At 51.9% G+C, this 23,038-nt stretch overlaps 3 protein-coding genes across 3 annotated transcripts; all 3 read left to right on the forward strand.

Annotated features, from left to right (window-relative positions):
• Positions 1-102: 102 nt before the first annotated feature.
• Positions 103-11,660, forward strand: BCR38DRAFT_413069 (uncharacterized protein; the record flags this gene model as incomplete). Its single annotated transcript, XM_040858787.1, has 5 exons — positions 103-475; positions 535-3,012; positions 3,097-3,333; positions 3,385-6,741; positions 6,826-11,660. The coding sequence occupies 5 exons, from the start codon at positions 103-105 to the stop codon at positions 11,658-11,660; spliced, it is 11,280 nt and encodes a 3,759-aa protein (XP_040711562.1).
• A 501-nt stretch (positions 11,661-12,161) lies between these two features.
• On the forward strand, positions 12,162-12,892 carry BCR38DRAFT_399733 (uncharacterized protein). The gene is made up of 2 exons (XM_040857724.1): positions 12,162-12,296; positions 12,380-12,892. The coding sequence occupies exon 2, from the start codon at positions 12,459-12,461 to the stop codon at positions 12,726-12,728; it is 270 nt and encodes an 89-aa protein (XP_040711563.1). The 5' UTR covers positions 12,162-12,296; positions 12,380-12,458; the 3' UTR covers positions 12,729-12,892.
• Positions 12,893-17,739: 4,847 nt separating this feature from the next.
• On the forward strand, positions 17,740-19,232 carry BCR38DRAFT_446485 (S-adenosyl-L-methionine-dependent methyltransferase). Its single transcript, XM_040861094.1, has 2 exons — positions 17,740-18,809; positions 18,863-19,232. The coding sequence occupies exons 1-2, from the start codon at positions 17,972-17,974 to the stop codon at positions 19,147-19,149; spliced, it is 1,125 nt and encodes a 374-aa protein (XP_040711564.1). The 5' UTR covers positions 17,740-17,971; the 3' UTR covers positions 19,150-19,232.
• The last annotated feature ends 3,806 nt before the right edge of the window (positions 19,233-23,038 follow it).

Consider the following 23,038-nt stretch of genomic DNA (forward strand, 5'->3'; position numbering starts at 1 on the left):
CCGTCATGATCTCTGTTGTTCTGCCATATTTTATATATAAAAAGCATCAGCAGATACGTATCATAACCATCTTCGGGTTTTGACTGTAAAAGTCTGTTCAATATGGAGGGAGCTCATGAGAAGACGTCCGTTGCCATCGTTGGCATGGCGTGCAGAGTGGCGGGAGCTGACTCAACGGCTCGCCTTTGGGAGAACCTCGTCTTGTCAAAAGACGTGCAGAAGGAGAACCCCAGGTTTTCTGGCTTCTACAGCCCTGAAGGGGGGCCCAAGAAAGGTCTCACCAATGTCAACCAGGGATACTTCATTGATAATGATGTGGACAAATTCGACAACGCGTTCTTCGCCATCCCACCGGTGGAAGCTGGCTCGATGGACCCCCAGCAGCGTATGCTGTTGGAAGTCACCTACGAAGCGGTTGAGAATGCCGGCATACCGATTGAAAGATTCATGGGTACTAACACGGCGGTTTACACAGGTAAGTCGCGAGACTCTTTCATCGCAGCCCATCAACGCTGACTGATAATATTATACTAGGAATGACGTGGTCCGACTATAATACTAGTCTTTCCCGTGACCTGGACATGACACCAAAATACATGTCAACGGGAGGGTGCAATGCTATTGCAGCCAATCGTGTTAGTTACTTCTTTGATCTCCATGGACCCAGTGTTGTGCTAGACACAGCCTGTTCGTCAACCATGGTCGGCTTCCACCAAGCAGTTCAAGATCTGCAGAGCGGCCAGGCCGATATGGCAGTCGTCAACGGCTCGAACCTCCTTCTAAACCCGGACGTCTTTGTCCATATGTCCGAGCTCGGATTCTTGAGCCCCTCCGGAAGATGCAGGTCTTTTGATGCCGGAGGCGACGGCTACGTACGAGCTGAGGGTGTTATCGCAATGCTACTCAAGCCCCTAGACAAGGCCATGGCCGACGGCGACGCCATCAGAGCCGTAATACGCGGCACTCGTATCAACCAGGATGGAAGGACGCAAGGCATCACACAACCAAGTTCTGATGCCCAGCGAGCAAACATGGAAGCGCTTTATCTGCGGGAGAACATTGACCCCAAAGAAGTGCAGTACTTCGAGGCCCACGGCACTGGGACGGCCGTTGGCGATCCTTTGGAGCTGTCGGCAATTGACGCCGTATACCGGGATTCTCACCTTGAACAAAAGCTGATGGTGGGCTCCGTGAAGAGCAACATTGGCCATCTCGAGGCCGTCGCAGCACTGGCCGGGATCGCAAAGACAGTGGAAAGTTTAGAAAGGGGCCTGATTCCGCCGCAAATGCACTTTGTCACGCCGAATCCCAAGATCGACTTTACGGCCATCGAGATCCCTCGATCTCTTACTTCTTGGCCTCTTTCGCCCGACAATACCCGCCGTGCCGCGGTCAACAGCTTCGGGTTTGGCGGGACGAACGGACATGCGGTGCTTGAGTACACCCCAAGGAAGGTCACTGATACCAACACGTATTACGCCCGCCCGTATTTGTTCAAGGTTTCAGCTTCCTCGCAGAGCAGCCTCAAGAAAATGACCGAAGAATATGCCCAATACGTCGAAGTGGCAAAGCCCCAGCTTCAAGATATAGCATATACACTACTGAGCCGCCGGTCCACTTTAAAGAACACTTTGTTCGTGACGGCTGCTACACACGAAGAGTTGGCCATGGAACTGCGACGTGACGATTGGATGGCCTCGATCCAGCCAGACCGCGTCGTCAAGAATGTTGCTTTTATTTTTACTGGGCAGGGAGCTCAATGGCCCTCAATGGGCAAACAACTCATCGAGTGCTCGCCACTCTTTCGCTCTGTCGTACTGCAATGCTCGGCCGCGTTGAAAGCCCTCCCGGACGCCCCGTCCTGGGATGTAATCGAAGAATTATGCAGGCTGAAGACGGACTCGCGAGTGTACGAGTCGAGCTTTTCCCAGCCCCTATGCACCATACTGCAGATTGCGTTGGTGGAGCTGTGGAGATCCTGGGGGATCAACCCAGTGGCGGCCGTTGGGCATTCGTCCGGTGAAATCGCGGCGGCGTACTGTGCAGGCCACCTCTCGCTTCGTGATGCGGTGGTTATTGCTTACTACCGCGGTATGTATCTTTCTGGCGACTCTTCCAAGTCAAATGGAAAGAAAGGTTCCATGTGCGCTGTTGGTGCAGGCGAAGCCGAGGCTCTGCGCTTGATACGCCCCCATGCCGGCCGTTTAGCCCTGGCCTGTGTCAATTCCCCGGGAAGCTGCACATTATCAGGCGATGAGGATGCCATCCGTGAGGTCATCCAAAATGCCAAGGACCAGGGCCTCTTTTGCAGGCAACTACGTGTTGAATCGGCCTATCATTCACACCACATGTTGCCCATGGCCCCTGTGTATAGGCAGGCCATGACGGCCGCAGGAGTCGGTCCAATAGATGGCAGACGGACGTCAATATGTACCATGTTTTCCTCTGTCAAGGGCAGAAACCTGGACAGAGGAGCGTATGTCCCCGCTTATTGGGAGGAGAATATGACATCAACCGTTCGCTTCTTGGCGGCCGTCACGGCCATGCTTCATAGCTTGGAGGTTGATGCCATGGTAGAGATTGGCCCACACCCCGCACTCAAGGGGCCGACGGAAGATATCTTGGCCTCCCAGAACATTGACGTTCTGCCATACTTCTGGTCTTGCAGCCGAGGCCAGCATGACTTCATCTCGCTTCTTCAGAATGTAGGACGCATGATCACGTCGGGTATGGACATATGCTGTGATCGGGTGAACGCCATGGAAAGCGTGGAGGCGAGTGGCAACGTTTCACACGTTCACGGCACAGTCTTGACTGATGTCCCTAAGTACGCCTGGGATCACAAAGTGGCATTCTGGGGAGAAACCGAGTTGAGCTGGAATTACAGGCATCGAATGTACCCTCGTCATGAATTGCTCGGGTCCGAAAACCCCATACTAAACCCCCAATCAAGATCCTGGCGAAATCTTTTGATGTTGAGCCAAGTCTCGTGGCTCAAAAACATGACGGCAAGTCACGAAGGATAACCCGAAACTCACACGCTATATGTTAACATTTTCCAGGAAAAAAAACATTCTTCAATACTTCCTCCTTCAGTCTATATCCTGATGGCCCTTGAGGCCATGAAGCAGGCGTCAATAAGGGACAGTGAGACGATCGTCTTGAGAGATTTTGTCTTCCATAATGACCTGCCACTTGACGTCTTTGTATCCGAAGAAACCATAGTCGAGCTCCATACTCACTTTGATTATGACGAAGAGCAAGACTGTTCCCATCTCTGCATCTATGCATATGCTAAGGGTGGAAGATTTGACTGGCAGAAGATGGTCTCGGGTGAGAGAAACCTTTGCTTTCCTGGCTGTGAAACCTACTAACATCTTTTAGGTGTAGCTTTGTACATATCGTCGAATGCTGAAGAGTTCCAAGTACCTTCGATACTTCCTGAGGCTGAGGTTCGAGAATTTGCCGAGACGTTCCCGCTGCCGAAGCTCGATGGTATTGAAGAGCTCTGCTATACGGCCAATCACGCAGTCGGTACTGTGCATAAAGGCAAAGACGAGGTTGCTCAGTATTCCATTGCCCCAACTACGCTTGACGCCATTCTACGTCTACCACAGTCCATGCTGTTTGGTTCTGGTACTCCGAGGAGTTTCAGACTGAGCAGTATCAGTTTTGCTCAGTTCGCTCTTGGCCAGGATCCAGAAGAACCGAGCATCCTCAATCTCCGATGTTCAGCGCCCCTGAATGCCAGAGTTTCATCCGATGTCTATCTCCGCAAGGATTATGGAGCCATACCGATGTATCTGCAAGGAGTCCAGTATGCGGCTAGCAGAGATCCAATGAATCACACCCCCCCTATAAGCTCGCTATTCTTCCAGCAAAAGCAGCTATTTGACATCACTTACTGCGACAATTTGGGAACAGCAGAGCTGCATGATGTGTTAGAACTCATTACACACAAATGGCCCATGGCAGACATTGGCATAGTGGGTCTTGGATCCCATGATGTCGACGCGATCCTCTCGTGCTTGCATGGCATTAGCCCGTATGAGCGGTCGCGCTTCCGATCCGCCACTATTGTCGGGGAATACCAAGGTCCCCAATATATCCGCCTCCGCGCTGTTGACCGCTTCAATCCAGGCTCCAAGTTACATGTGCTTTTTGGCCCCTGGTCAGTCATCGAGCAATATACGAGCCACCTAGAGCATGGTGGTTTGGTCTGCATCGCCCCCGAGAACCATGTTGCAGAACACATGAGCACTCCGGACGCAATCTTCCCGATAAGCTCAACTGTCCGAACAACATCAGGAAGCGAGTGGCTGTTGGGAAGGCCATTGCAATACTCAACGGAAGGACCAGAATCATCCGCACATGTGAAACTTTTCATTCCTAATGGTGTCGAAGTTTCTGAGTTGGACTTTGGAGCCACTGAGACGATCAAGATTGACGGCTTATCCGCGCAGGAACTAGATCCACAGCTCTCACCCCATGAGTACGATGTCATTGTGCTGGACTGTGGCGAAAGGTCAATACTGGTGGACATCCCTGGCGATATGTTGCTACCGTGGATCCAATCCCTGCTTCCGCGTCTGAGGAAGCTTCTCTGGGTTTCCCGACAAACGGCTCTCGACCCTTTCAACGGTTTGGCAGCCAGCTTCGTTCGCACGTTATGTACGGAGCATCCTACACTCAAGGCCGTCAGCCTCGTTATCCAAGATGAGCATGATATAGGTCGGATAGGGGCAACCTGCCGAAGAGTATACGATGCCATGTTGCACGGCGAGAACGAGGTGGAGCTCCTCGTCAAACACGGCGCCATCCACGCACTAAGACATATTCCCGACGACAAACTTTCGGCTTCCGTTGGCCTGGCTCTTCCGGTCGAAGCTTTGTTGTCACTGTCAGACCCCTTGGTTAGTCATCACGTCTCTTGTGAATCGCCAGGTCAAGTCAGCCTCCTGGCTCGTACTTCGACCGATAGTGTTCTGTTGAAACCTGGCCCTGGTTCTATCAAGGTAATCGTCGAGGCCTCACTGGTCGACTACGAAGACTTCTTGAGGATCCAAGCCATCCAGCCCTATGCCAGATCAGGTCTTGGGCTCTTCTTCGTTGGAAACGTAGCCGCAAGCGATTCGGGAGCTTTCGTCCCCGGAGACAGAGTCTTCGGGTGGTATCCCGGTGCCCATGCATCTTACCTGATGCTTCCAGCTGACAGTGCGACTCGCCTGGATCCCGGTGGTGATGCCGCAAAAGATCTGATTCGACATGCATGTTACACCATCGCCGTCTGTCTCCTTGTTCACGAATGTCGTGTCAGGTCCGGGGACAGGATTCGGATCACCCACATCCCACGTGACCTACAGGAGGCCCTGTCACACGTAGCAGCACAGCATCACGCATTTTTCACCCAAAAGCACGAGAAAGTATGTGATATAGACATCATATACGATGCGTCGAGAGGTTTGTTTGCGAATGGTCGGCTAGTCGTGCTGCAGATGCTTCTTCAGCGATATGGGTTACCATCGCTTCAATGTAGCCATGCAGCTTTACCCCTGGAATCAGGAGATACCGCCTTTGAAGCATACCCGATCGATCGGTACCCGGCCGCCTTTGTTACTGACGTCAACAGCCCAGGTGAGCATGCGTGTTTTCGAGTGCTGCTCCACTTTCCGTCATCTGCGCCCACCAAGGCACTGATCACCTACTTAAAACCGAAAAGGCTGTTCCGCGATGACGGGTCTTACGTCTTGATCGGTGGGCTCGGAGGAGTTGGCCGGGAGTTGTTATCGTGGATGGTGAAGAACGGTGCCAAGCACATCGTGACGGTCAGCAGAAACGGTCCAGACGCACCTAACGCCCAGGAGGTCATTCAGGAGGTCGAGATGCTAGGAGGACATCTGGAAGTCCTTCGTGCGGATGCATCTTGTCTGGAAGAACTCAGCCGGGCCCTCCACGAGGTACGCAAAGATCACAGAATTCTTGGTTGCATTAATCTGGCCATTCTACTCGACGACTCTCCGGTGGCGACCATGACGAGTCAGCAATGGGATGCTCCCTTGCAGGTCAAAATCAAAACCTCTTGGAATTTACACCAGTCCACACTCGAAGATGAACTAGACTTCTTCATCCTTTTCTCATCCTGTGTCACCATGATAGGAAGCCGCATGCAAGCCAGCTATTCGACTGGTAATTCATTCCTGAATCAGCTTGCCACGTACCGCCGCTCCCTGGGCTTGACTGCCGTATCCCTGTTGGTACCGGCACTTACGGGTTTCGGCGTCCTACATGACCAAGAGTTCCTTCTCAAATACATGCAGAACGCCGGCTACTTCGTGGCAGAACGTAAGCATCTCTACAAGCTCACCGAGGCCGCCATCCAGGAGTCTCGAGCCTCGGGCCGGGCCATCATCGAATCTGGGCTGCAGATGTTTTCGACTGTCGACGGGAAGTTGCAGACCAAGGCGTCGCAAACCCAGGTGTTCTGGGCCGAGTTTCCCGAGTTTGGGCTCCTGTTGGACCATAAACTCGGCTCCGACACCGAGAGAACCGACCTGTCACTTGCGGAACGCCTGAAGTTGCTCGAAGACACGGAAGCGCGCGAGCTCCTCTTGGACCAGTTTCTGCAATGCCTTTCCAGCATTCTAGGATACAACACCAGTTCTTTCAATCCGAACTCTCCTATCGGGGCCTACGGACTCGACTCCCTTAATGCGGTGGCCTGTCGGTACTGGTTTTTCAAAGGTAAGTGCTTCTTATATAGTCCCCGGATCTTCCCGCCCCTTCCCTTCCCTTCCATTCTCCCGGGTCCCGCTGACACGGACCCAGAACTTGCACTTGACATATCGGTTTTCGACGTTTTGGGCTGCAAATCGATAGATGACCTCGTCTCCAGAGCCTTGTCAAACTTCAGACAGGCCACTCACAGCATTATACCGGACCCCGTCCACTATGAAGAGTCCGCCCGCCGCCCGCTCTCTCGTTCGCAGAGTCGACTGTGGTTTCTGCATAGGTATCTGTCGGATAAGACAGCAAATAACCTGCTCCTAGTGTGTCACATTGAGGGACAGGCCGACACTGTTCTGCTGGAAAAGGCTTGGACGATGCTGACGGCGAGACACGAAGTCCTACGATCCAGGATTGAAGAGACTCCGGACGGACCCCAACAAGTCCTTGTCTCTGACGCGCCTTTCCACTTTGATGTGTCGGAGTGCTCTGAGGATGAGTATACAGCTGAACTCAAGCGGTTGACGGCGCAGGCAAGGGAACATGAGTTCGCGTTGGAGAATGGAGAGCTCATCCACTGCTGGTTTCTCAAATCGGACGTATCGAGCGCGCTGCTCCTTGGGTCACACCATCTGGCCTGGGACCGGGCTTCCAGCACCATCGTCTTCGAGGAAATAACAGCAATATACAGATGCTTGGTTGCCGGGCAAGACATAGACACAGTGCTGCCGCCAGTTCCCTACCAGTTCCTTGACTATACTCTGTGGCAAGAGCAGTGTCTGAAAATTCCGAAATTTGTCGACCCGTTGGTGGACTATTGGAAGGAACAGCTACGTGGAACACCTGAGGCTGTTAGTCTTCTCCCTTTCGCCAAGGTCGACCGGCGACCAACGGTGAAGCAGCTAGCAACCGACCACGTCGAGTTCTCGATTTCCCCTGAATTAAGCGGCAAGATCAAAGAATACTGCGCGGAGAACGCGTTGACGTCTTTCATGTTCATGACCGCCGCTATCGGGGCCGTTGTGCGACGCTTGACGGGCGATGCCGACGTCCTGATCGGTATTTCCGACAGTGATAGGGGCCACTCCACCTTTGACAAACTTATAGGCTTCACGGTGAACATGCTGGCAATACGTTCCCGAACTTCCCCCGAGCAGCTCTACCGGGACTACCTGCAAGACTTCCGGCAAACCTGTCTGGACGCCTATAAGCATCGCTCCTTGCCCTTCGACTACCTTTTGCAGGCCATAGACGTGCCCAGGCGGACATCTCATAGCCCGATCTTCCAGATCACAGTCAATTACCAGGTCCATGGGGCCTTCCGGGAGGTTGATTTTGGGAATTTCAAGTTTACGCGCTACGGCCACTACAACGCTCGCAGTCAGTCCGACTTCAGCATCGACATCGAGGAGACCCAAAGTGGCGCTCTGGAGTTCAACCTTGAGTTCGACACGGCTCTATACGACACGAAAAGCATGCTTCTATTCGCCGGCGTATACCAGAATCTGATTCAAGACGTTCTCGCAACGGCTGGCGACAAGCCGCTTGGGGAATTGGAACTAGTCTCGCCGCAAGACCAAAAGCTCATGGCGGCGTATCTCCAGCCGAGAGTCGATTCGGAGCTTATCGATAGATCCCGTGCGTCGCTATTTGACAAGTTCTTCGAGGAACATGCGTCAGCATTATCGGCAAGGACGGCACTGGTAGACCAGACCCGGTCGTTCTCCTATGCCGAGATCGATTCTGCCACCGCTACTGGTGCAAAATTTCTTCTATCCCAAGGCGCTCGTCGCGGCGAGACAATAGCGCTGCTGTTTGAGCCAGGAGCCGAGATGGTGATCACGGTCTACAGCATTCTCAGGGCCGGGTGTGCGTATTTGGCCATCAACGACGTCCCAGACGAGCGACTGCGTGTCATATTGGAGGACGTCGATGTTCAGAGAGTCGTTATCGACGATAACAAACATGTCTCTCGCAGTATCAGCTGCGGACTGAAGAGGGCCAATATTCTCCATGTTCACGAGATGTGGCGCCAAGATGATTTTGTCTTCCACGAGAAGATGACTTTATCCAGCCCGATACAAGCACACGAGCCGATCTGCTGCATCTTCACCAGCGGAAGTACCGGACGTCCCAAGGGTCTCTACCTCACCCACGGGGCGGTCAGGCTGTGGCATGAAGGGTTTCACGGTCTTCTAGGCACCTCGGCCGAGCACAGGATACTTCTTGCATCTGCTCTCAACTTCGATATGGCTCTCGTCTCTGTCTATGGGGCAATCTGTTGTGGAGCGACGCTGGTGGTTGCGCCGCGCGAGGCTATATACTCTCCGGCGCGTATGGTTGATCTTGTCGTCGACGAAAGGGTCTCCAGCTTGACTATAACACCGACGCAGTTTCTGGCTATGACATCGGCTCCCAACAGCCACAAGCTTAGTGAGTGGAAGTCGCTCCGTACGCTGGTCCTGGGCGGAGAAGCCATCACCCAACGCACTATGATGGCCTTCTTCAACCTCGGTCTGCCACAAGCCGCTTTATGGAACGGGTACGGACCGTCAGAGGCTACATTGTGTGTGTCATTGCGGAAGCTCGAAGCCTCAGACTGCTTGTCGGCTTCCGCGCCTTTGTCGGGACCAATATTCCCTGCCTCCTTCCACTTGGTAGACCCACAGGGGAATAGCGTGCCCTTTGGAGTTCCTGGGGAGCTGCTCATCGGCGGCCCGACTCTCTGCTCCGGCTACATCAATCGGCCGGAGCTGACGACCGAAAAGTTCGTCCATAAGTCACCCTTCTCGGCGTCTACCCCCCGAATAGCCGAGGGCATATTCTACTGCTCTGGTGACTCCTTCCGGCTTGACCCCGATGGGACGCTTCACTACATGGGGCGTGTCGGCGGAGACAGGCAAGTGAAAATCCGCGGCCAGCGCACAGAGCTGGGCGAGATCGAAGGAGCCATATGGCAAGCCCTCGATTCGGCCGACGGGCTTTTGCCGGTCGATATCCAGAACGTTGCCGTTGTGTACCGAAAGCAAGCAGAACTGGTCGTCGCATATCTTGCCGCGAGTGCTTTGGACGACCAGCACGACGAGCAGAGCCTGGAAGAAGTCAGAAGATACCTGAGATCATCTCTCCAGCCTGTTCTCCCCACACACATGCGGCCCGGCGCTTATGTTCTCGTGTCGAGACTGCCAATGATGGTCTCGGGGAAGACTGACTACCGCACCATAGCGGGCTGGCCAACACCTATTTCCGACAACGCCGGGTCGAAGACGAATGGCGATGGGTTCGTGCCCCTTGGTCCAATCCAGCAAGCGATTGCTTCGATCTGGAGACAAGCCACTGGCATAGAAGCGGTTATTACCCCGACCGATGACTTTTTCTCCGTGGGAGGCCACTCCTTGGCGCTTATGCAGGTACAAAGCGCCATCTTAGACAAGTTTGGCGTCACGCTGTCTCTGGCCGATATGTTCTCAGAGCCGACCCTTGAAGGGACGGAGAGACTCATATTGGAGCATCAAAAAACTTCTAGCAATGGCCAACACGGTGTTGCAAATGGCACAAAGAAGCCAAACGGCATTGACGGGGCTAACCCTGTTGTGGTGGGGGATCAGCAGAAACTGGGACGAATCGACTGGCACGTGGAGACGACCCTCCCAGCAGACTTTGTCCAAATCACCAATTCAAAGTCAACGATACCACCGACCTGCATTGCGCTTACTGGTGCTTCAACAATCATCGGTGCCTACTTCATCCACCTCGTGCTGACCACGACGGGGTTGAAAATAATGTGCCTGGGAGAGCGTGGCGAAAACGGAGACGCGGCCAAACAGGCTGTCATAGAAACACTCAAGAGGTGCAGGCTGATAGAATACCTTGCTCCGGCCGCCCTGGACCGCATTGTGGTTTTCCCGGGAGAGCTTACTCATCCAACGCTGAGCCTCAGTCCGGAAGACATAGCCGTTTTGGATAGGGAGGTGCACGCCATCTACAACCTATCTTCGGACGTATCACTGTTTGGTAACTACAGCAAACTCCGGGCAGGCAACCTGGGTGTGGTCCGGTTCCTGATATCCCTGGCCCGCGGCAACATTGGCAACACCAAGCCGCTACACCATCTGTCGACGTGGGCGACGGTGCATCTCCAGTCCTGGCTCGACACCACCACTACCCAGAAACAGACCGGATCATCGCTCCCCGACGGTGATGGATCACCCACAGGATACGTCCTTGATGAAAGAGAGCTCGCTCACATCCAGCCCGGCACAAGAGATGGCAGCCTGGCCTACCTCAAGGTACGCTGGGCCTGCGAGGCGATCCTGCACGCGGCGGCCCACGGCGGCCTACCTGTCTCCATAATCCGCAGCAGCATGTGCGCCATGGCTCCGAACGCGGGCGTCCCCTTACCACGGAGCGATATCAACCGTCGCATCATCCTTGGTTCGCTGCGGACGGGTCTGGTGCCCGATTTTGGGAGCGAACGCGGCGGCGGTATGAGCTGGGTTACGTTTGACTTTCTAGCCGCGGCCCTCAAGCACCTGACGCTTACGCGGCGGTTGGAGGACTGTGGCGGCGACGGCGGCGAGCATGAAAGTGCGGCTGCGGCGGGTGGTGGTGACAGCTGCGCCCGGATATGGCACATAGTTCCCAGGACTCACATCAGCTATCGAGAGCTGGCTAAGCTACTGGAGAACGGGCTAGACGGCCACCCACTCCGTGTCGTTGCGCCCGAAGTGTGGTTCGCTGCGTTGAGGGCCGAGGGCGGCGCGGAGATGAAGATGCATGCCGAGGTTCTGGACAAGTGGTGGAGGGCCGGCTGGGTCCCCTTCGGCATTGATGCCCAGAAAACCCTAGACGTTCTGGAGAGAGAAGCAGATCTGAAACCCGTGGACGTCACACGGGATTTTCTGTTGAAAGCCGTGGTGGGAGACGATGAGTTCTGATAAGTTGGTATATCTAACAAACGATCGCAGAGTGGTAGGTGGACGAGCAGAGATGATCCTACACAACGTGCAGACAAACCAGCAGGTCGAATTTAATTGCTGCCGCAGACCCAATTGATAGTATTGCGCCGATTGAGCCCATGTTTATTACAAATTACAGGGTAATGGCTAATGTCAAGTTCGTTTTCCTCTACCACGTGCGAGGCCAATATGCATATCAGATCCATCGACTGGTAGTGCTTATTGATATATTTATGAGTGAAATTACCTAATTAACTATTTCGGCTCAAGAACCAATACAGTTATTTTCCTCTATCGTTCTGCAGGCAACACTTTTATTCTATCGGTTCCTGTTTCCTCTGCTCAACATTCATGAACTCAGGCATATTATCCCTAATCCATTGCATCTGCTCCAGATCACGCTTGCATTGAGACTTAGCCTATGTGTCGCGTTAAAAGTCAGTAAAGCTCCATAACAGTTCTCACGATAAGAGTACTCACATTGTGAAGGTTCAGCTTATTCTGCCTGATACCCCCCTTAAAGTCTTCTCGCAGTGTGTCAATACGCCCCTTATCCCTTCTGGTCCCGTCCAACGAAGCAGCAAGCTGTTTCTCTTTCCTTTGCGCGTTTGCAACCTGTCCAAGCGGAAAATTGTCAGTAATGGCTCTATAACTTTGAAAAGTGACCAAGACGGTGTGATGGAATGACCGAATTGTACCTTCCTGAGTCCTGGCTGAGCTGGTGAATTGCTGGGCAGTGTGTGCTGGTTCGCCTTGCGCTGCCTAGCCCCTTTATTAATGGTGTTAAGCAGCTTCCCCTTGGAATTGTGGAAGTTGCTGTTACTATGCCTGTTGGAGCGGGATACGAGCTCGTTCTGGGTCGGTGAGTCCACGTTGGACATCTTGCTGGTTTCACTTCGCGCATCCGAGTTTATAGTGGGCTGCTTCTGGCCGACTAATGGGTCCTCGCTGCCGTCTGGAATTTTCTTGGTGCCGATGCGAAGTCTCATCTTCTTCTGCGCCTTCAACCCTGGGTCATTTGGGTTGGCTATTTTGATGCCCATCTGATCTGTGGGGAGTTCTTGCGACTTTCCTTCCCACTCGTCACTCGGCTGTTCTTTGGGCCGCGCTCCTAACTGCAAGGTGGCAACTTCGCGCTTGTGTAATTGCTCGGGTTGATCCTCGGGTTCCTTATCAGTCGCTCCCCGCTCGTGCAGCTCCGTAGTCTGGTCAGAGGGTCTCTCTTCGATTTTCTCGTCAACCCCACGCTTATGTATATCTTGCTCTTCGTCATGTTGCTGCTTAGATGTTGTGTCCAAAAGCTCTAAGCCGGTGTCCCGTTGATGAAGCTCCCCGGGCTGCTCATAGACAACATCCTGGAACGGCAGGCCGACCTTATCTTCACCAACTTCCCGCTTATGCCCTTTATGATAATTGTTGACCCCGGGGCTGCTTTTCTCAACTTTCTTCAGGTACCTGAGCTCCTGCTTCTGGATTTGTATGTTCTTTTTGATGCCTTTGGCACCTGCCTTCACGCGAGTCGTGGTGACTTTGTCGCAGCGGCTGGATCGCTTGAGGAGATGTTCCCATGTTAGGGGAGAGGGTACAGCGGAAGCCAGGGCCACCCAAAGTAGCAAGATGGCGATGAGCTTCATGTTGCTGTTCGGTGAAGTGGTTGTGTAAGTGAGATGAGTGGAGTGAGGAGTTGCTGAGATGAAGATTGTGGTGCTCAGGGGGGAAGGCGAGCAAGAGACAGTAACACTAAAACTAGCTGGCCTGGTGGACAAAAAAGGTGTGTCTCATCCAGGACATGTCCTTCTTATATAATCACCTGTTCGAAATAATATGCAGATATTTGTCAATCATCGGCGATCCATTGTGGGCCACTCGGCCTCGAGCACGATGTTCGCATGATAGCACCACAGCTGGGTAGACAGGTGTGAACTACCCACCGTACGTTCCATTTCGGAAGGGTTGCCTACTTGAGTAACCGAGCAACTTTGACAGAAGCTTCTGGTTGTTGACCAAGTCATGTTCAAAATATCCACGGCATTCGTTTAACGGCTCCACGGAGCGTCTAGAATTCTAGCCCAATGCCATATTTTTGTGATATAAAGACTCGAAAGCGGTGGATGGCAGAGGATAGTACCTACCCCGCATAACCTGAGGTAGAGTTATTGGGCATTTTGATTCGCCAGGAACTAGCTGCTCCTCACTTGGTCCAGTCCCGATGCCATAGACAGAGATTTGGTGAAAGGGAAATCCTGGAAGACGGTTACCCCGCATATGAGTAGTCATAGCTTGAATCGATCAATGAAAGCATGATCTGAAATCTCAGTATGCTCGGTTCAACGTATTCGCAGGACTGCTCGTGGATGGGAGCTCGGTGAGGGGTGTGATGAACTTCGCGAACTGTCTCAATCTGGGCTCTTCTAGACTTCCGTTCAGGGTATACCCACCGCGAAAATCCACTTCCCATCTGAGCCAACCACATTGAACGGCAAGTAAAGGAGGATTTTAGTCGTGTCAATGTCCCAAAGCTTATTTACAAAGCCTAGACTGCCCATTAGGGTTCGAGATCTGCACCGATGGAAAGATCACAGAAGCTGCTTCAGGGATAGCCCTGTATAGCATCAAGAATATTGAAAGATCAGAGACTGAAATACCCTAATTTTAGACACGGGAAGATTGGATTTCCTCATGACTCGATGATAAGAACATGGCAGCCAGATTAACCCGAGCTAGATGTTTTTTCACCGTATGATATCTTGGCAATGAGTGCGTCCGTCCCATGAGAAGACGCACCAAAGTCTAGAACCCATCCGAATACTGAGTGCATGTATATTTGGGTCATCAGAGATTTTTTCTGTGGATCGAAACTCTGCGTATGCGATCAACATTATCGCTTTAGTGATGACTGACACTGGGGTTCTTTTCCAAGCCTGATGGCCGGGAAAGTTTCGTTACCACAGCTAGATTAGATGTTGGGCAGATTTTCTGAATCGGAGTCAATCCCCACTCCTCACACGGTGATATCTGATATGTCGACTCAGACAGCTGACTCAAATCGAAGGCTCGAGATTAGGTAAGGCGGCAGGTATAATGATTGCGTAGTGCGCTGTGAGAGCTCGCAGACTAGTATACCAGGCTAGTAGGAAGAAGCGCTTACAATGCCGAACCTTCATATAGTTGAAGTAGATGTTGAACAGTCGGGCATACCTAGGTAGTATTTCAAGGACTAAACCTTTCCAGAGGTGGGACAATTCAACATATCATTAAGAGCTAAACAATGACAGCATAGTCCATAGCTATTTCAAGCTCCAATGCACATTAATCATACAAATGTATGGATACATAACATAGGGTAGGTTACACCGAGTAAAAAATACATTAAATGCAGTTCCTATGGATCTGGAGCGCAAATACACGTTCTCAATCAGCAGAGACCAAGCTGAAGTGCTGCCTGAACCCAGACAAAGGCCCAGCTTACCCGACTGCTCCACTAATAGAGTCTCCGAAGTAAATAAAAGAGTTGCCTATAAGATAGGAAACTACTCTGCTCGCTTGGAAGCAGACCAGATGACCGAGAGAGGTTGATTGAGCGGCGGAGATAGCGGGATTAATAACGGAAAAATGTACCTAATTCATGCAGCAGGCAACCAGGGATGCAGCTCCGTCCGAGGTCACTTCCCATCTTGGCGTCATGCAGCCTGTCCACTGACGAGTTCAGTGTCGATGGGTCACCCAAGACATATCTGGGCTAACATACACTCACATCCTCCTTGACCTCATGAAGGCACCTTCATATACCGTATATGTCATGTCTTCACCGAAAGAGTCGCAAGGCATGGCCGTGGCGAAGACATCCATATCTATAGACTGGCCAAGGCCAGTTTCATGGCTGATCGCATCACGAAATTCATGTTCGCAAGTTTGCTTGGTCTCCTGTGGTGCACACATGGAGATGGGTGATCATGACACGGCTATCCTCTCCTCCGCGAGTCGGATCCTTGAATGCCATATCATATGAATTCGATTAAGCTAATTTAAGCTCCACACCTTGAGCTACAGCCATTCCATTCAACAATTCTCCGGATTGAACCATCCGAAGCTTGAACATGGCACCCCTGTTGGGACTCCGGCGGCCCGCACGTGCTGGAGGTCATTGACCCTGCTTTGGGCTAATAGAAGGAAGCTTTTTGACATCGTTGGATTTGATTCATGGTGTGAACAACATGACGCCGCACATGACGTGCTTCACGGATGTAGTAGCAGAAGGGGAGCGGCTTATGGATGAGCATAGTGGGAGGTTGCTGCAGATGAGAAATCGGGCGCTGGGGAGAGTTGGGCAAGGATGGAGGCGTTGAGGAGGGCGTGCGCGGTTGAGAGGGGGGAGGGGCCGGATATCGTAAGGTATATGAACACCGCGCTGGTGGTGGGGTATGTGGTTGCTATACTTGAGAAGCATAGGGAATGGCGGGACATGGAAGCAAGTAGATTAGTGTTGGAGACGCAAGCGCGCTCTAACTCAGATGGTGAGCACGTCATGGCGAGGACTCTTTGGAATACGGGTACTGAAAAGCTGAATTACTAGAGCTTTTCTTATGGCACCTTGCTGGGCCAGACCTTCGCTGCCATGCATCCCGATCGAGTCAACCGTATGTTTATTGATGCCTTCGTCGACAGTAAGCACCACTACAAAGCCCTGTGGCTGAAGAACTAGCAGGATACGGATCAGATCATTTTGGGCTGGGCTGAATACTGTTTCCAGGCCGGTGATGAGCACGCTTGTCCATATTTTTCTGGAGGCGAACTTCCAACAGCCGCCTTCCAGGCAAAGCATGCCCAAAACATAAGAACGTTTCTCAATGAACCAGTGCCCGTACGTACTGATCATGGACCTCCGATCATTAAGAATGACGATGTCATGGACGTCCTCCAAGTTACCGTGTACGAATCACATCGCCACGCGAACGCCTCGTCAAAGTCCTCGCCGAGCTGGATCGCGAAAACGCGACTTTGATGCTGGAGTAGGTAGATATCACCAGCAGGCCTATCTTTATGAGCGAGCACTGTATGCGAAACGGTCCTTTCTCCGATGTTTGGGTCAGGACCAAAGTCAACGGCGGGTTCACACGGCATTACATGCTCAGATGGTGTGGATGTCAGTAATACCACCAGGAGGGGCTTCAATTTCTACCTCGTCAAGTTGGCGAAACAAAGTGATAGGCTGGGTTGTGTCTGGGGAACCACGGTGAGGCTAGCTTGCGTACACTTGCCCACGAGACCTGCCTGGACGTTTGACAGAACCATTTCCGGAAACACTTCCAGTCCGATGCTAATCATCGGAAATACTTTCGACGCCATCACGCCGCTGCAGAATCACGGAGGGCTTCGGGGCTTTTTCCGGGGTCGGTGATCTTCCAGGCAGGTGTTGAGGGACACTGCAGCTTTACGAATCCTTCTGTTTGCACTGCGAGGGCTGTCCGCGCTTACTTTCAGGGGGCCAGAGTTACCAGAGTCGGGGTTTATATGTGAGCCTGAGTCCCAGCCTTGGTTGGTTTGTATAAATCCCAAGGGTTACATAGGGAGGTATGCTAAGGATGAGGCGCTTTGGGAGGCTTATAATGGTGTGAATCTGACCTGAATCATCAAATGAGGTGACTGGGGGAAGGAAACTTCGAAATTATGCTTGAGGGATATTCCAACGCAAGTATGGAACGAAAAGTTCACTAGTACCCCACAGCCGAGAGGCCGGTGGCATGGTAGGATGTGCCGCAGTCTCACTGACCAACTTTCTGTGATCGGAATCTACGAGTTTCATTAAAGCCAACACCAGTAACGATCAAGTCTCTTATGTAGCCTCGCACCAGGTTTTATCAGTTAGCGCCGTGAGGTGTTCTACGGTGCATTAACTCCCTATTTCTAGCTGGGACGATTCCACATCGCAACTACATGGGGGCACTGATCACTACAGGGGTCGTCTCCATCTCGAACACCAATGGAATGCTACCAACCTGCAGGGAGAGACCACGGCCCCTCACTGATTGCAACTGAAAGTAGATCAAAGCAAGTGGAACACTTTTCCAGTTTCATCATGTCCCAAAAGATTTGTTTATCGTCCAACGCGCGGGTGGCACGAAAAATGGAACATCGTTCAGAACGGGGCCCTGATGTGAAATCAGAAGGCTACGAGGGGCAATATGATCGGCCGCATGCCCTGATCCCAGCTGAACATCAAATTGTACAAGAACTCTGATCTCATCATACTGTTAAGACACTGATGAGGAACTCAGAATCCAGAATACCCAATGGCGGAAAACCCGACCAATCCCTTTGCTAAGTCTGGAGGAGTGAATGCTGGGGTGGGAGGACCAGCCGACACGAAGCCACGGTTTCCACCAGTCACACTTCCATCTAAAATTCAATCACATAACTCTCACCATCCTATAATGGCACCAGGGCATGCCATGGCATCTGGCATTGACCCACAATCCTCCAACACCGGACTGGTCAATACAAGCCACCTCATCGCTCCCGCTCAACCCTACCGACAGCCTCAAGACGAAGAATACCAGCACACTGGCAGCACCATCCCCGATCCCATAGCCGTGTGGGAAAACGGCCGGAGCTTCCATGGGTACAAGGAGGGCAAGTATTTCTTCCCCAATGACGCGAAAGAGCAAGATCGTCTGGATCTCCAACACAAACTTTGGACGATGGCACTGGACAACTCGCTCGGCTGGGCACCTGTCGGCGATGCGCCAAGCAATGTATTGCACGTTGGCACAGGAACGGGGATCTGGGCTGTAGACTTCGCCGAGGAACATCCGCTTTCCAATGTTATTGGGACGGATCTCAGCTTGATACAACCGCCTAACAAGCCGGAGAACTGCCACTTTTTTCTGGACGATATCGAGGAGGAATGGATATTTGAAATGCCGTTTGACAATGTTCATCTGCGGTTGATGGTTTCGTGCTTTAACCGCCCCAAGGATGTTATGGCAAAGATACTGGACCACTTGCGTCCCGGTGGCTGGGTGGAGTATCACGATACCGTTTTCGATCTCAGTTGCGTCGATGATACAATGCAAGGTACGGCGCTGCGGAGATGGTGCGACTTGATGATAGCTGGAGCTGCTAATTTAGGTCAGTAATGTCAAGACACCCTGGACTCTTTACTAATTCGATATGCCGTTTAGGCCGAAACCTCAACGTGACGAAGCAGTACAAGGATTGGATGGTGGAACTGGGCTTTGTCGACATCATCGAGAAGAAGGTAGCCTGCCCGGGAAATTCCTGGCCCGTAGACCCTCACCAGCGAGAGCTAGGCCGCTGGCAGGCCGTAAACACAACTTCTTCCATACAAGGCATTTCGCTTAGAGTACTGCAGAAAGGGCTAGGAATGTCGGTCGACGCTATCAACGAGCTGTCGAAGCAGGTCCAAGCCGATGCATGCAATAGGAATATCCATTGGTACTGTACTTAGTAAGTTGCGCCGCGCTCACCCGGAGATGTGATGGGGGCACCAGCTAAGCTACAGGAACAGTTATGTTGTGTACGGCAGAAAGCCGAAAGCCGTATGACTGCGAGTCGGCGTAGGACAGACTGGCAGTGCCGATCATGTGGATCCCATCAACGGGCCAGGTCTGAGGGCTGGCACCCTTCGTATGGGAAACGTACCTGCTCTGCCTTTTTGACTAACTTGGATCTTGCCATTTTGGCCCTTTTTTCTGGCAAGGCTAACTGCTGGGGCACATGGTTGAATGCAGCTGACGACTTGGAACCGAGCTGTCCGTGGAACGCAGAGCTTGATCAGATGCAGTCACTGATCAACTGCCTTTGGTAATACAATCGCCATTAATCAATCATCATTTCCTCCGATGCGAGATGCCGGCCAATTGCAAGTGCTGCGAAAGTGGTGAAGTCTTGCTCCACGCTGAGTTTTGCCAACCATGAAATCGTGCAAGCTCCATATCCAAGGTGGTCAGGCAAGTCGGGGAATTCGCAGTGAATGAAAAAATCACTGCCAGCCTTATTGTGGCTGTAGGATTGTGTTTCAGACACGTGCCATCTAGTTGAATCTCCTGCGTTTGAACTCCTCGGAAAATTCCTGACTCGCCGTGGCTAATCCGAGCAGCACGGCGGTACCGTCACCAGACAAAGCAAGCCGCTACAAGATTTAAATGGCTGAATCTCGCACGTTAGGTGGTTCAAGGCTGTGCACGACGTGGCCGTGCAGTTTCAAGGCAGGAAGAACGGCCTAGCAGGGGGTGATTGTAGCGGGAATGGGATGTTCTGCAATCCGTTGCCTCAAATGAGTCGCTATGCGACAATGCATTCGGATATATCAACTAAACTACAGTGAATTAACAACTGTCTCGTCTAAAAGTTGCCGGAACTGTGAATATTGAAGCTGAAGAAGGTTCCAACTATATTGACGCCGCCAGCGGAACGGATGAGATGCAAGTCACCAGAAGGACATGAGCGTTTGGAGCATCACTTGGTGTGAATAATGGCAAATTTTGGGATGAGAAGTTCTCTGACTTAGTCAAGAGCTGTTCCATATGTGGCAGATATGCCTGAACAGTTCCCTATGATCAACGCGAAACCTGACATTGGGAGGACTTACCCGGTAGCTCCCCTGAGTCCTGAAGGAATTGTCCCACCGTAGCTGTGCTCAACGACTGCCTAAGGGATGCCAGTTCCAAGTGCTTAGGTATGAGCTTGGCAGAGACATGGGAAAAATTATATGCAATCATCGGGAAACAAAGTCTTGATCCCATAGTCGTGAAGTGGGAAACAGTTCCAGACTGGGCTGTACGGCCATTTTCCTAACCTTATTAGCAACCGCGATCTAGCATTCCATTATTGCATTATAGGCCTAGAGAAGCCTGGCAGTGAAGTGTCGCTCGGGCGTTTGGATCCATGTTCAAATATAGCGAAGCCTGTTGAGAACCATTCCAAGCCGGTTCTCATTACAGTGCCAAACCAGCCTTCAGGGCGTTGTCAGAGTGCTGTTTGGAAAGCCCATGTTGAGAGCACCAATTTCGTCACCAACAACAGCTAGCATGATCAGTGACTTAGAGATCCATCCATCGCACAGCCGGGGTTAGAGGGAGGTCTCTGTGTGCCATTTTCAGTCAAGCAGTCCATTTGGACGAACGCTTAATGCGCCAATGGATCTAAAAGCGTCGGCCGCAAATGCGACTCCGTATATGAGTTGATGTAGCTGCGGTGGCCAGGTAAGGCTTGGTGTACGAGGCATTTCGTTGGAAGCAGGATGCTACAAATAAAGAGATGTGTCGTAACTTTCTCTTGTTTTCCTTTTTACCATGATATGTTGGTCCAATCTCAACGCTGTTTCTTCTATCCTCAAATGGTGTAATATTGCTCGGCCAACCCAGCAATAGTACCTCATGCACCAAGTCGTGGAGCACCATTCCTGCTACCTGCGCGATTCTCTGGATGTACATGGAAGTTCTGGCCGCGCTACAACATAGGAAGAGCGCAGTGTAGGTGCGCTCTCACCTCCCAAGCGCCCCATCTAGACAACATCCAGATGGGCCAGCGATATGCTACCTTACCCCACAGGTCAAACTCGTCGGATGCACCGTTTAAAAATTAAGTTTGCTGAGAGCAGCCCATCAGGCTTCAGAAATGCAGCAGGTTCACTGGAAAGCCTGGATTCGGACTCCAGTGACGACCAGGACACCCCACACCTACCCTTAGCATACGGAGGACTCTACACTGCATATGAGGACAGAGTCCTCGTACAGACGCCCTGGACCAATGATCCTTCACGGATCATCAACTACTACCATATCTCCATCACGCTGAACTTGGCGAAGCCATCAAGACTGCAACGGAGGATGTGTATGAGAAGCGTGCTGAGCTTGAGGAGGCTACACTATTCCAGCGTCCAAGGACCGCCACTAACGGTTTAATGATAGTGCTGTCCACGAGGTCTACGAGATCGGGAAACACGGCGCGACCAAGCGGAAGCATGTCGATGAAGACAACGAAACCATTCATATTTTTGACGCTGGCCCATTTTGGGATACCATCAAGGTATGATTTGCTCGAGAATCTTCTGAAATAGGCGGGAGCTGACGATGTACTGGCACGTGTACGATGATAGCCATGCACTTGGCAGAATGATGTGAATAAGATACTCTTTCGAGACACATTTACGCCTGCTCCATCACTATCGCCATTTCCTTTCCTTTGGATCTCATTTCTCCCGAGAAATATATCATTAGGTACACCATTTTGGTCGCAAGATGTCTAAAATGTGTCTGCGCAAAAGTTCTATGCTCTGTGGCTGTGTCATAACTGACAACTTGTTCTCCACCTAGTTACATTCTCGACTCGTCCCTACTGATGCCAGGTGCAGTTCCCTCAACCATGAGACAACATTCTGGTATGGATGAGTTGTTCCAGCACCTTGCCACGACCCAGGAAAACATGGACAAGACTCAGGTGAGACCAGCCAACATAAACCCATAGACAAACCGACGCCCTGGCAACAGTAGGACCATCGGCCTGTAGAAAGTAGCTGCCCAGTCCATATTTGCGCTCTCTCTTTCGGGGAACCTGTACGAGCCATCGAACGAAAGAAGAAAGGGCCAAGGCAGAAGTCGGAAAGCCTTATGATACCTTTGCGTTATGGAAACTCCGCAATATCCAACGTTTCCTAGACTATGCGCATGTCATCGCGCATTGAAGAATGGCAGGAGAAGAAAGTTTCCAATGGCCCACATGCCATCCTTGATAGCTTAGCAACGGAGAACAGGGATGCTCCAAGAGGAATATCGCGCTGATTGACTTGCTCACCAAACTCATTATGCCACCTGTACGTTCCGAGTCCCCTTTAGCAATCTGCCGCATGACACTCATCGGTGTGAAAATACAATGACGGACCAAGTTCATGTTCGATGTACGCCTCCGGGATAGCTGCTTCTTGAAGACAGGCATTTCACGTACAGGGGCTGTATATATTTGAAAGCAGGGACACAAGAACGGGCCGGGGCTGGTGGAGGAAGAGAGTGAAACTTGACAGTAGTGCTGTTTGAGAAACGCTGGAAACACCTTTCAATTTGACCGCGGGACAAGGTATACAAGATCAAAACATCAGTGTCACGATCTATGAAGCCACCAAATTTGTGCCGACGCATTAATCACTGGCTACCTACGGCTCAGTCCATGGACGCAATCCTATCGTGCGCCTCCTATGCAGCAAATACCAAGACAGGCTGTCCCACCGCTCTATGGTGTAGAATGACCATCGCAAATGCCTTTGTCCATTTTCCTCCAATGCGTACAAAACCACCGCGGTCCACTCGTTCCTATACGGAACAGCCGCAGCTTGATATAAT

The sequence above is a fragment of the Pseudomassariella vexata genome, assembly GCF_002105095.1.
Source record: "Pseudomassariella vexata strain CBS 129021 chromosome Unknown BCR38scaffold_15, whole genome shotgun sequence".
Taxonomy (NCBI): Eukaryota; Fungi; Ascomycota; class Sordariomycetes; order Amphisphaeriales; family Pseudomassariaceae; genus Pseudomassariella; species Pseudomassariella vexata.

Coding starts and splice junctions, on each gene's coding strand:
- BCR38DRAFT_399733 (XM_040857724.1), top strand. CDS start 12,459: ATGGTGTTAAGCAGCTTCCCCTTGGAATTGTGGAAGTTGCTGTTACTA.
- BCR38DRAFT_446485 (XM_040861094.1), top strand. CDS start 17,972: ATGGCGGAAAACCCGACCAATCCCTTTGCTAAGTCTGGAGGAGTGAAT. Junction 18,810..18,862: donor AGCTGGAGCTGCTAATTTAG/GTCAGTAATGTC, acceptor TATGCCGTTTAG/GCCGAAACCTCAACGTGACG.